General features: G+C 43.9%; 1 protein-coding gene across 4 annotated transcripts in view; it reads right to left on the minus strand.

Annotated features, from left to right (window-relative positions):
- The window catches only part of MOB2 (MOB kinase activator 2), a 110287-nt gene that overhangs the window by 21971 nt on the left and 75100 nt on the right, over positions 1-13216 (minus strand). Inside the window, exon 1 of one of the 4 annotated variants that reach the window (XM_005486551.4) lies at positions 7604-7820. The exons of the other annotated variants lie outside the window; for them this stretch is intronic. Within the exon in view, the coding sequence (XP_005486608.1) occupies positions 7604-7713 (110 nt within the window). The 5' untranslated portion in view covers positions 7714-7820. Of the gene's footprint in view, positions 1-7603; positions 7821-13216 lie in introns of those variants that run through there. 4 annotated transcript variants of the gene reach the window in all.

Raw genomic sequence — 13216 nt, forward strand, 5'->3', positions numbered from 1 at the left:
GACTGAAAAGCAAGTGGAGACATCTTTACAGATATAATGATCCACCAGAAACCAGGAAAAAACCCATAGATATACCCAAACTTGTACTGTTACCTCCAAGAACCTGGTAAAATACAAATTCAGTCTTTTAATTAAATGCTGAAAGCACAACCAAGAAATTGGTTAAGGAAAACTAGTAGTTTTCAAAAACAAGTACTAAAATTAGATGCACAGTTGTATACTAAAGTAGTTTTGTTCCCTTGGCTGCATGAGCAAATGACAAAAAGGATCTTTAACCATTCATGTGGGATTTGCAACTGGTCACTTCATAGAAGTGAGACCAACACCAGAGACATTCCTCAAAACCCATTATGAAGCCACACTTCTGCCTCAGCTTTTGCAACTCAGAGTCACTCCTCAAAGCAAGGGATGGTTATGTGTGGATTTAAAAATGTACTGATTTGAATGATATACCTAGACATGAAAAAAACCTTTCTATGCTGTAAAGCAACAGAAAAACAACTATTTCAGTTGAGAGATAATAGAGCTTCCCCTCTGTCCCACACAGAATGTGGTCTCAAGACCGAAGCTTTATCTTCTCCCTGCATGATTCTAAAGAAATTTATCAGTCACATCAAAACTGGGGACTCTGTAAAAGAAGGAATCAGCAAAGCCTCTTTATCAGAATTTTCCTTTCCCTGTAGTGCTAAATGCATCCTGCTGACAGCCAGCACCTTCCCTGTAAGGCTGTGCTGTTCTGAGCCTGGGATGCGTGGACAGCCTGGCCTGAGGAGCAGATCTGGCTGGCTGGGTGTGATGGAGCCAGCAAGGTGCACTCATGTCATCCCACCTCTGTGTGGAGTTACATAAACCAACAACGAAGAGACCCAAACCTTCCTTCTTCAGTAACTCCATGTACTTTGGCTGGTGTGCCAGGACTGCTTTTTCCAGATAGTAAGCTAAGAATTTTAATATTGTGCCACTACCTGCCCTTCTGAGGACAGCTGCACTCACTGCTGATTTTTCTTTTTTTAAAAATAAAAGGAATCACACAGACATCCACAGTGTTCCTTTCACCTGGGGAGCATCTGCTACCACGTGTTCCTGCTGTCTGAGCAGAAGCACTTCTAAACTGATTTCTATACCAGACAGAAAAGAACTTGAAAAATTAACAGAGCAGAATTTTCTGACCAACTCAAGCAACCTGGCTTCAGTGCTAATGGGCTCCATTCACTCAAAGAATAAGGTTTGTTCTTCAGAAAGCTGGAAGAAAGGGTTAATTCATATATCCAATCCTCCTGCCAGAGACTAGGTGCTGGCAGCTCTTAAAAGAAATGCAACATCTCTTCTCTGACAGCAATTTGCTGAAGTTTTAGTTAAGATTCTGTTGAACCCCACAGCACCAGGGATTAAGAAAATAATTCAAAAATTTCCCTCAACAAAACAACACTTATATAACAAACTTATATAAATAACACAAAATAACAAACTCAATTTTGATGTAGTCACAGTACAATAGAGGAATAGATAGATTTTGCCTCAGCCATCTTAGAGAGAAGACAACTGATAGGAGATCACATTCCTAGCACCACACCTCTTCAAAAAAAAAATCAAGAATGGCAAGAGAAAAGCTCTTCTACAGAGGACTTCTTTTCTCCTAAAAACCTACCTGGTGAAGTCTTGGAGTGCACAGACATTTGAGATCCCTGAGAAGAGCAGACAGAAATTGTGTGGAATAGATAACTTTCCCATAAAGAGCAGCACCAGAAACATGGGCTATTGCAACATAGGAAAAAAAGAGACAAACCAGGAACTGTAGTCAACTCCCAGAAGGATGAATGTTGCACACTCATACTTTGCTCATATATTAATGAAATAATCTTCAGACTGAAACAAGCAGCTAAAATCTGGAACAAATCCTATATGCATACCAAGAAAACAAGATAAAAGAAGGGTGAATAATTTCACAAGTCTGAGGATATAGTCAAATCTATTCTTTGTAAAGTGTCCAGGAGGCAACTTCAGTAAAAAAAGAAGGAAGCATACTTTTACCTCTAAACAAGAGGAAAATGCTATTAAACCTTGGCCAGGAGCCCTTTCTGTATGAGCTCTGGAGACACCTTAGAGGGTTGTTTCAACAGAGAGAATTTTAGCAGTGCTCTCCCTCTGGCTATCACTTCACAGGATGTGGAACACATAACCTAAATACAACTCCATGCTGTAAATACCTCTGAAGAAAGACACCAAGTTCTTCATTAAGGTAATACACTGTACATGGTTCAGCAATGTTCACAAGGCTTCCCAGAGGATTATCCCAAAGAACCAGAGGAGTGCCTGGCATGCAGGACCCACCTGTGAGACACAGCATCTTTGCAGAGCACAGCTCCAAGTCCTAAGCTCCAGCAAGAGCCCCAGACACGGCATGGCTTTGCCAGAGGTATCCAACAGCTTCCTGGGTGACTGAACATCAAGCAGAGCACTACAGGTTTTGTGTCTACAGCCAGAAGAGACTTTGCTGCCTGGGTGTGCTGGGAACACCCAGCACACACAGGGAGAGCTGCCTCTCCTGGAGGCACATCCCAGCCAGATGAGCCCCTCAGGCTGGCAATGCCACCCAGGCCTGTCTACTGTCACCAGCTCTGTCCCGAGGACAGGACACTTGTGTCAAAGAGCAATCTCCACAAGCACATCCATGCTCTCATTCACACAGAAGAGCCACCAGAGCCCCTCCTGCCTGGTCACCCCTTGCCAAGGCACAAGATGTTACTGCCCCATAGTGTCACCAGTCCTTTCTGAGCAGCTGAGAGTCCCAAAAGGCCATCATTGTATGGAGAAGCAGCTCCTGTTACAGAAATATTCAGCAGGACACAGCATGACAACTAGTGATGTCAGCTGCCCTGAACCAAACATTTTGAACTATTTCGGTACAATGGAAAATTGTGGGAGGGAGAAAGAAAAAGAACAGGATAAAAATAGCCAATGTGGCTCTGAAGAGCATTTTGCCTATAAGCCCCTTTTCCCTGCATACTGTCCTCCCTCCCTTATCTTCTGTCTGTCCCAGGCTTTTGCATTAATCAGATTAGCTAGTGTTAAACAAGGCTCTTCTAATTACTTTCTAATACTGTGAACCAGACTAAATAATTGAAAAATGTTTCTGCCTAAATTAGAATAAAACAGGATTGATTTTTTAAATATTGGCTTTAGTCCTGCTGATACACACAAGCATCACCGACAACAGCTGTCTTCAGCCATGGGCGTCCAGGCAGTAGAGGAGGAACTTCTCTGCTCCTACCCATCCATGTCCCAGTTCATGAACACTACAAGACAGCCTTGCATGATCACCTAAAAGCCAAAATACAATGTCAAAATCAAGCTGGTTTCTTCCTCATCTTTCTATGAATTGAGAAATAGAGAAGGAATTTAATTTTTCAAAAGCTTTTGAGTGCTGGCTATAAAAATACATAGCAGCATCCAGAATGCCAACTCAAACTTGCTAATTTATCCAAATGAAACAATCATTATCACCCTATCACTGAAGACAAGTAACTACACTCTTGAAAAGCACTTACCCAAAAAAGAGTGGGGTTGGTTGTTCTATTTTTAGTTGGTATCCAAATCAATGCCTGTACAATGCTGTAAAAAGGGAGGCTCTTATGAGAAAGGGGAGGTTTAAGTTCTCCATTTCCACACTCTTCCAGGACAGTGTGTACACATAAACCATACTGTAATTTATCAAAAGATGTTACACAGTGACATCACAACTCTGTAGCCTGCATCATTCCTCTTTCCTACCACCGTATCCCTGATTAAAAGTCAGCTACCCCAGAGGGACTCAGTTCCACTGGAGACTTAAAGGGAAACACACAGACTAGGAAGCTGCATGGGGAACAGCCTCTGAAAACTGCCAGCACAGGACCCAAAGTGTCACAGCACTGCAAACACACTGAGCATCTGCATCAGGACTCAGGCACTGGCACAGGCAGTGAACGCTTTGTCCCGAACTCAGCAGCATGTGGCTCTGAAAAATGCTTAAGGCTGGCTCTGTTACCCACTGGGACCAAGAACGGGAGAGAGGCCAGGAACCTGAGCCTTCTTTCCTCTTGTGCTCCTTGAGGACAGTAAAACACAGACCTCTGCAAGGAAGCTGACAGGAACCCATGGTGCCACAAGAAACTCGGACAATTAATGAAATAATGCTAAAAAACAGAATAATATTCTAAGTTTTGACATGATACCCTTCACCCTTTCTCCTTCCATGTCTCTCAAGAACCACGAACTCAAAGAAATCAAAATAACAAAAAACCAGAAAAAACTGGACCCATTTTAGGTTTTCCTTCCTCTCTAATTATGGGCTAAATAACAGCACAATTCATTACAGAAAAGGGGAAAAATTAAATTAACATATTTCAAAAACATATGAAGTGAAATGAAATTAAACAGCCCTGATTAAACACCATGTTATGGGACTTCTCACCTATGCTGTGACTAATTTAAAGGGGAGATGACACTTTTCTACTGGTGTCTCAATTTTTTTAATCATTACAAGTGCACAGCCTTGGTCCCATCCCTGAAGTGTTAAACACAGTTTACTAACCAATATGATGAAAGATACAAGCATCCCTAGAGTTCTTCATAGCTGAATCACAAATAATTTAAAAGAGCAATAAACCTAACCGTGGCTTTCATAAAACATTAATTAGAAAGACTGAGAACACATCTGTTGCTTTTGTTACATTTTTTCCCCCCTTTCTGGTTCAGCTGTCTTTCCCCCACGCTCTTTTAAACTCTTCTCAGGTTCTCAGGACTGCTCTTCTCATGAAGTCTCTGTGCTTCCTCACACCTCCCTCCTCGTCTCCGCGCTGTATTGATTCCTCCTCTGGCAGCTGTTACTGGCACACACAGCACCCAGCAGGCAGGAGGAGCTGGACCTACTAATGAGAACAACTTGTGCGTTAAAAGCTGCGAGTGTTAGTTGTAACTACTCACACCCAGAGTAAATAACACAACGAATCTGCTATGCAGGAAATCAAACTCATCAACTACTGCACAAGAATACCTGAGCTTTATCATTCACAAGCAGGAGAGGGACGGGAGTGGAGGCAGTTTAGAGAGAACGCAGGCATTCTATCCCTTGTCCTTTATGAATTTCTGCAATTCCTTGGCAGGCTGTGGAAGGCTGGGAGGAAACTGTGATCATGACAGTTCCCAGTTAGGCCTGAGAAAAGGGCCTAAAATGCATTGGGGGCTTCTCATAACACCAGGTTGTGCACAAGCAAGATATCCTTGGATCTCATCACCAAGCCACTGGCGATGGCCTGATCAACAGAAGAAAAATTACTCCATACAGAGTTTAGCATTGTATAGACTGCAAAAAACTCCATCAGCAGTTCCAGGTGGCCAAGCTTAGAAGTAGTATTTGATACATTTCCTCTGAAAGAGACAGCAAGACATCACAGTAATTTGGACTACATCTCATTTAATTTCTTATCACTACAACTTACGTATAACCACGTGAGGTGGTCACTCTATCATTGCAGGCACTGCACCTCTGCATTCAGACACAGGACATTTAAGGCCTCTGTTCTTTTCTACCAACAATAAGGTGGACAAAGCTCAGCTGTGGGTGCTTCTGTTCAGAGAAATCCCGTCCCAGCTGCCACCAACAAGACACATTTTTGGCCTAAAGGAGGTCCCACGTGGCTCCTTCTAACCCCATCACTGACGGGGCTCACACTAATATCCAGTTTCTGCAATAAGGAACCTTTGACTGGATGTAGTATTTACCTGGCTCCTCACCAGTGCCCGTGCTTTCACACTGCCTGAGCTCTTTACAGAACAGGATGAGTTTATATTTTACAGAACAAAGCAAGATGACGTAAAACACCTAAGATGAGATAAGGCAACTGAAGCAGATTCTAGAGAAAAAATAAGAAAACCAGTATGGTATCTAAATAAAGTTTTTGTGATTTCACATTTCTTTCTAACCACGAGCAAAAGGAGATAAGCCAGAACAAAAGGACACATTAAAAGAACATTTACAAAACAGTAATCACTCCCATCTAGCTCAACAGCTCAACAAAATAAAGTTATGCTATTAATTCACGAGTCCAAAACATATCATAATGTGTGACAACAATATTTTCCTGCTTTCACTACAGTTTTATAGTACACATCGAAAATCAATCTCAGAAGAAAAGCAGAACTATGCACAATTTCTGCACGTACTCCAGGGGGAGGAGAAAGGCTGAGGTTAATGTTCCATTTTTTAAAAAAATCATGCACTGAACAAATTAAAAATATATGTTTCACTTGTAAGTCACAGGAACTTACCTATAGTTTAAAATAAACAGCCATAGATGCTCAACAAAAGGTTTGGCAATTCCTCCCTACAGAGGCACCCATCTATTTACATCTGGGAGTGTTGCCAATAGAACAGCTACCAAAAACTTCAAAAGGTTCACATCATGAATAGCAAGTCGCTGGCCAAAGGATTTTATGATATGACCAGCTGTGTAACACCATATTGAATTATAGATACGCTACCCCCCAAAAATGCAAAGGGGCGTTAAACTTATTAAAAAGCTGAAAGAGAAACCTCGATTTTTTAAATTAATGTTTTCTACGGGAAAGTATTTTTAACAGGGAAAAAAACCCCCACTGCAGTATGGGACTTTTTAAAGAGCAAATCTAAGCAGCTGTTCCCACCAAGGCTGCTTCAAGCTCAGCGAACTCCTCTAGCTGAAGACCCAGCCAGAGCTCAGCCGCTTTGTGATCAGAACATTCTGCTTTAATAAATGGCTCTCTTAAACTCGCTTGGGGAGAGACATGAGTCAACAGAGGAAGAGAGGGATAATGTTTCTGTTGACAAACATTTAACAATTGGCAACAGACAGTAGGAAACGGGGACGAACCCGAAAGCTTGCCAAATAAAGTTATGCTGGAGGAACAAGGCTCCTTTTTGGAGCAGCACTGCAACTCTCCACAGATTCCAGAAAAATATCTGAATACAACCAAAATAAAAAAGCTGCAGTTGTTGAAGAACGAGGCTCCTAATCCTAATATTTGTGGTGACGTTTTTCCATACCAGCCAGAACGGGTCAGAACTCCTCCGAATCAAATTACTGCAAATCCTTTGCCAAAGAGTCTGGTTTTGGTCTCAGTAGTCATCCACGTCTTAGTGTTCACACAAGCCCTTGTGAGCTGCATGAGCAATTTTTCCCCCTCATCTTACAACATTTCTGTAGAAGACTTGCCAAAGCATATGTAGCATCTTGGTCAGACTCCTTATTCAGGCAAGCCAGGACCTTCACTGTCTGATTACGTCCTGGAAACTCAGTTCTCATGAAAGGGCAAACAAAACCCGACTGCCGTATTAAGGGTGAACAAATGTTCCCCTCCGAGCGCTTACTGCTGTTCCAACTTCCAGCCTCCCCGATGGCCACTCAAGATCCAGAGGGAGCCAAAAGCAGCCTCCCTCCTTGCTCCGGAGAGGAGCGGGGCTCAGCAGCGCCCGCGGCCCGCCCGGAGTTTCTACTCCGGCTCCAGCTCCCTCCTGTGCCGGGATCCCCGTGGGCAGCCGCCCTGCCCTGCCCGGCGCCGCGGCCGCCGCCGGACCCGTGCTTACCGCAGCACTTTGCCCACCGCCTGCAGGACCATCTTGCAGCTTAATCCAGGCTTGGGACTCTGGGCGAGCACGGGCCGTTCACCGGGGAGGCTGCAGTGATCCCCCACCATGGTACGGCGGTGCGGAGCGGCGATCGCGGCTCGCTCGGCCCGGGCTCCCCGCCGCCGTCCCGGCCGCCCGCCCCCGCCGGGCCGGCCCCGCCAATGGCGCTGGGGGCGGGCGGTGCCGCGGCTGCTCCGCCCGCCCCGCCCGGCCCCGAACCGGCCCGAGCAGGGCCCGGTGCCGCCCCTGCGCCCCGCGGCGCTGCGGCCGCACGGGCAGCGCGGTCCGGCCGCGTTACACAACCCGGGGCAGTGCCGGCACGGACAGCGCGGCTGTCCGGCACCGGCACCGACAATGCAATCCTCCGCCCCCCTTTTTGGCAGCCGGAGAATAAGCAAGGCAAAGCAGGACGGTGCCTGACGGAGCAGGACACGGGGCAAACGTTCCCCTTTGCTGTGTGCGCTGCGGGCCCCGTCCGCAATGGGGCCAAGGCTGGACTCCCCGTGGGAAACGGGAATAAAGACGCCTTTTATCAGCAAGGTTCTGCACTGCTCTCAGCACTCTGTGTACATGCAAGAGCATGGGCTACCAGAGCTACAGACAGTCTTACATAGTGCATGGCAGCCCAACAGAGTTGGTGAAGAAAAAGGCGATAAACAGCAAGAGATGACTTGTCATTATGACCAGAGTTAAGAGCAAAGCACTTGGCTAATGGTCCTCAGAGGATGACTGGTTAAGCAGTGTCCCCAAACACAAGGTCCATTGTGACCCACCTTCACTTTTGCCTGGATAAACCACTTGGCCATGTGTTTTCCTAACAGACCTTAGAAAGGCACTGTATGTCCAGCTCCTTAGCCATGCCATGTAACCACCAGTCCATGCCCCTTTTGGACAGGCAGCTGTGCCCACTGGTTGCAGATGTAGCATTTAGAGCCAGATCACAACAAAAAATGTGACAGGTGTGGCATAATGTGACCTAGAACAGAAAGTCTTGAGTACATGACTTATTCTGACACACTGAAGCCTGGCCCAGGACATCTCAGAGAAAACAGTGGGTTTGCCATTTTACGTGCACCTCCAAGACTGGCTGCAATCGGAAGGGGCAATTTCCCATTCAGGGTGCAGCCAAGTGTTCCAGTTTGCCTACTGAACAGGCATCTTGCCCTGTAAACAGAAGGCAAACAGGCTTGTTGAATTCAGCTGAGCACAAACTGTGACACTGCTGCTGCCACCAGCCTGGCATCACCTGGTCAAAGCAGGCTGGAATGTGGCTGCTGTTTGCACAAACCCCAGAAACCGCAGCCCCATGATGCAACCTGAAGGAACAATGTGCTGCTGCTCAGTCCCAAAGCATCTACCCAGGCAGGGGTGTTGGTCAGCTATGCACTTTTAGTTCCATGCCCAAGTTAGGCCTCCTCACCCTTGTGAAGCAGGAGGTATTTTGATTCCCACTGCACAAGCAATCCACTTAAGATGGAGTTTTAATCACCTCACTGATAGCACACAGGAAGCCTGCAGCTGAACACAGCTCAGTTTTCCACACTGAATCCTGGCACTTCATACAGGAGATAATCCAACCTACGAAAAATCTGATGCTCTGTCAACCTTTCCCCAAGCAAGAGCAACTTGTGATAGTAACATTACGAAGCAAGAATCCTGGCAAATGGAGGATGGGCACCTGCCCTTGCTTTGTCCACCAGTGAAATCTGCAGAGAGAATTTAGTTTTTTAAAGAACCACCTTAAAAACAACAAGCCTGTGATATAAAGCAGCTGAAGTTTTAATAAAAGTCTGTCTATCCAAAGTAAATTAAAGAAAAAATCCAGGAGTAAAACCAAAATAAATACAGCTCTGTGGTATTACAGTTGTATTAGGAAAGTTAGCCTCTCTGTGACTCTGACTGCAAAACAGTGGCTCTTCAGAGATGGAGGTTCAGTGATCTCATGCAGGTTAGGAACTGATCCTCTTCTGGTAAAACCAAAATATTGACTGAAACACAACTTTCAAACCTGATCACTTTTTACTTGGGTGCAAATAAATGGCTTATTTCTCTCTTCTGCTAGCTTCCACATCAGCTCAGCATTTTTCTTTCCCTTTCCTCAACCACATGTCTCTGTGGTACCTATCACTTTTCCTCTATTCAAGCAGTATCCTCTGTTTTGATCAACTACATGCTACAGTTTACCTGTAATACAGATTTCATACAAGTTGTGGGAAAACCCAGCATCTCTAAATCAATTTTAAATGCTTCAAAATAATAAAAATCACATTATTATAGGAAGCACAACTTAGGCACGCACACTTTATTTAAATGGCACCAACATAAATAATTTAAACCACATGTGCAGTACAGATTCTTACAACTTTTCACGAGACTTAGAACACACAAATGGGTTTATTTGAGAGCTACTTCATCCAGAAAGGAGAGTACTCCATCTACAAGGAGTGTTTATTTGAACACAGCTGCTGGTCTGATCTCCACCTGTGCATATTCGGAAGGATGCATATCTACACTTCCTTGAGGGTGTGTCTGCAGCCATCAGAAATCCTGCCTATTTACATTCATCAGAAGCCTCTTTCACTTGCTTCTTCAACATCCTCTGCATGTAACAACTGTTGCACCTTAGCCCAAGTGTGCTTCAGCACCAGAGAATGCTTCTAGCAAGTGCCTTTCCCACCAGACAGGCAGTGTTGTGTATTGAAATCATCACCAAACGTTAAGAGGAATGCCTGTGAATGGACCTACAAACAGCTTCACGGCTTGTATCGGATCTACAGACACATCAGCAAAACAGTGACATCACCAGAGGCACAGAGGAAGGGCACAGCAGGGCATTGGGATGAGGGGAGCCCCATTTCTCCTCACTTACACATGACTACATGTGCTGGCAACACACTGATGGAAAGCTTTCTACACTGATCCCAACTACCAAGGCAAGGAATATTTATAAATTTTATGAATAATGCTTTGTATTTATAATGTTGTTATAAGCAGCAGTTAACCATTATATACTTATTTGCCCCTTTTACCATTCCATAAAAAGTACATGTAAAGCAGCCACCACAGGGATGTATTCTGGTACTTGGAGGTTGGCAAAGAAAGGGAGTTGTATTCAACCCAGACAAACAAACAACGCCGAGGGGGAAAAAAAAGAAAGGTACAATTCAGCATTTATATGCATAGAAATGAAGCCTTGTAGCATCAGACTGCAAAGTCCTGTTTTAAATTAAGCTTAATTTTATTGTGTGTCCCTGTCTGACATATAACATTTCAATTTTGCAAGCTCATTTTGACTTTAGTGTGCCCTAATACCACCTAGCCAAGTACCCTTTCCAGTTACCTTACAGGGTACTCCCAGGTGTCTGGAATCACTGAAAATCAGCAATGAGAACATTTTATCCTTTAGCTTGCCTCTAAGCTGTGTTTATACAAGATTACATTTGCTCTCCGTTTTGTCATCCTCACACAGCAGCAGATGGCACGAGCAGCTCTGCTCAGTATCAGCACTACAGGCATGGATTTGGGAAAGAAGACAGCCTGAAGACAAGTTGTGTCAGTCTCAGAAAGCAGTTTGGAATGGTCAGAGTGAAGGAAAAATAGATTTTAAAGGTACGTGCTCAGCTCCACTCTTGAGATAATAGCAGGAGCAATAGGTCCTCCTGGCCACACACAGTGCAGAAAGTTTGTGCATAAAAGACTGAGCTTAAAAGCAGCACATTTGTAAGTGACAAGGTGCCTACATTTGCTGCTTTACTGAAAACTGTGAAAATAATGACAAGTCAGTGTCTATCCTGCAATCATCTTTGGCTTCATCAATACTATGGGGTGTTTTTTCTAGAGCAGGCAGAGAGAAAAAAAGGGTTCACAATATTCTCACCTTATCCATAACATGAGAAACAATCATTTGCGGCAAGAAAAGCAAATCAGCTCAAAGTATCAGTAAAGCTCCATTGGGAACTCAAAAAAAAAATTTACACTAGGGCTTTTTGGGAGGGATGCACAAAATGAGAAGCAGCAAGGGTTCATCAAATACCACTTTACTTAGTTAAAAAAAAAAAAAAGAGCAAAGGAAAAGGAAAGAGTGCTGCTGTATGTACTGAACAGAGAAATCGTGATCTCAAAGATATTGTATTTCTGACAAGTGTGTAGGTGCATCTATTGTTCTAAAATCCCAAATGTCAAGTTAAGCCAGGCTCAGCAAGTGTGTATGCATGAGAGATGAAGAACATGAGAACGTCAATGTGTTGAAGGAAGCAGCAATAAAAGCAGCTCTACAAGAGATACTCAACTCTACCAGCACTGAACTAATACCTGAGCACTATAAATAAAGGATGGGATGATCACACTCAGACTCTACAGGAAGAGGTAATCTGAAATAGAGCAAAGAGTTCATTTTTACCACCTGCATTTCAGCCAGTCCTCCTGAGTCAGCCCACCTAAAATGACAGAAGCCCTCTGAAAACACACACTGAAAGAACACTTGTTTCCTGTGCAGCTGTTCAGGCAAGTTTGTGGCAAGTATATTCTGAGTCAAGGAATTGCCATGGAGTTGGAGTGAAACATCAGATTCCGACATCAGTTTGTAGAAACCCTGAAAACTTATCACTGTATATAAAAATAATTTCTGTTATTAAAAATTATTCTGAATCCTAGGCACATTCTAATGTTACTTCATTCTGCTTAAAGCTTCCCCTGCTTTCAACCGCAAAGGTTCTCTGCTTTATGTACTAAGTTGTTGTACACCGTGCCACAGCAGCCAGTTTCAGTGAGGATGAAGCAGGCCCTGTTCAGTACTTTTCCTACAGAGTTCATTCCAGTGGAGTAAAACACCACCATGGCACAGCCCCAGAAGGCAGAGTGGTTCCCTCGTCCCAATTTGCAAAACAATGTACTCAGAGCTGCTATATACAGGAACAATAAACTGGAAAATATTTGCAAATAAAGAGCTCAAATCCATCACCCTCATAAACTGTCTTCCACAGAGACAAAATGTGCTTAGCAAAAGCCTAGTAATAGCTGCAGGTGACACTGGGGCTGGAGTGACACACAACATCTGTGTCAGCAAGGGTGAAATCCCTTTTGTTCTTTAGTGGGGAAAAGGGTGAGAAGAAAACACAAATGACTGAAGGTGTGACAGTGAAGCTAATGCATTTATTCTTTTGAGTGCCTAAAAATGTCTTTCAACACATGGATCTCACCAAGCAAGTCAAAGGAAGAAACCTTATTAAGCAGAGTACCTGCTGATGGGCTGCACAGGTTCTTACAGCACACTGTAAGGATTGAGATGCTGAATTTCTACCATTGCAGCTGCTGTTAGTTCCTTCCCAGAGATAATACAAGTGACAATTTCATCTCACATATTACCATTCCTTTTTTTTTTCTTGCCCTAATTTTAAAGTTTAGCTAGGCTTCACTCCAGGGAAGCATTAATGCAATATGCATTTGATACAGAAAAGCTAAAATGAAAGACTTCTGTTCTTTCTTTTCCTCCCCCAAATACACTGAACCTCAAGCTTCATATAAAGAGGTAAAACTTCTAAAACTTGGCTAAAAAATTCTCCCCAGGGATTG

This window comes from Zonotrichia albicollis, chromosome 6 (assembly GCF_047830755.1).
Source record: "Zonotrichia albicollis isolate bZonAlb1 chromosome 6, bZonAlb1.hap1, whole genome shotgun sequence".
NCBI lineage: Eukaryota > Metazoa > Chordata > Aves > Passeriformes > Passerellidae > Zonotrichia > Zonotrichia albicollis.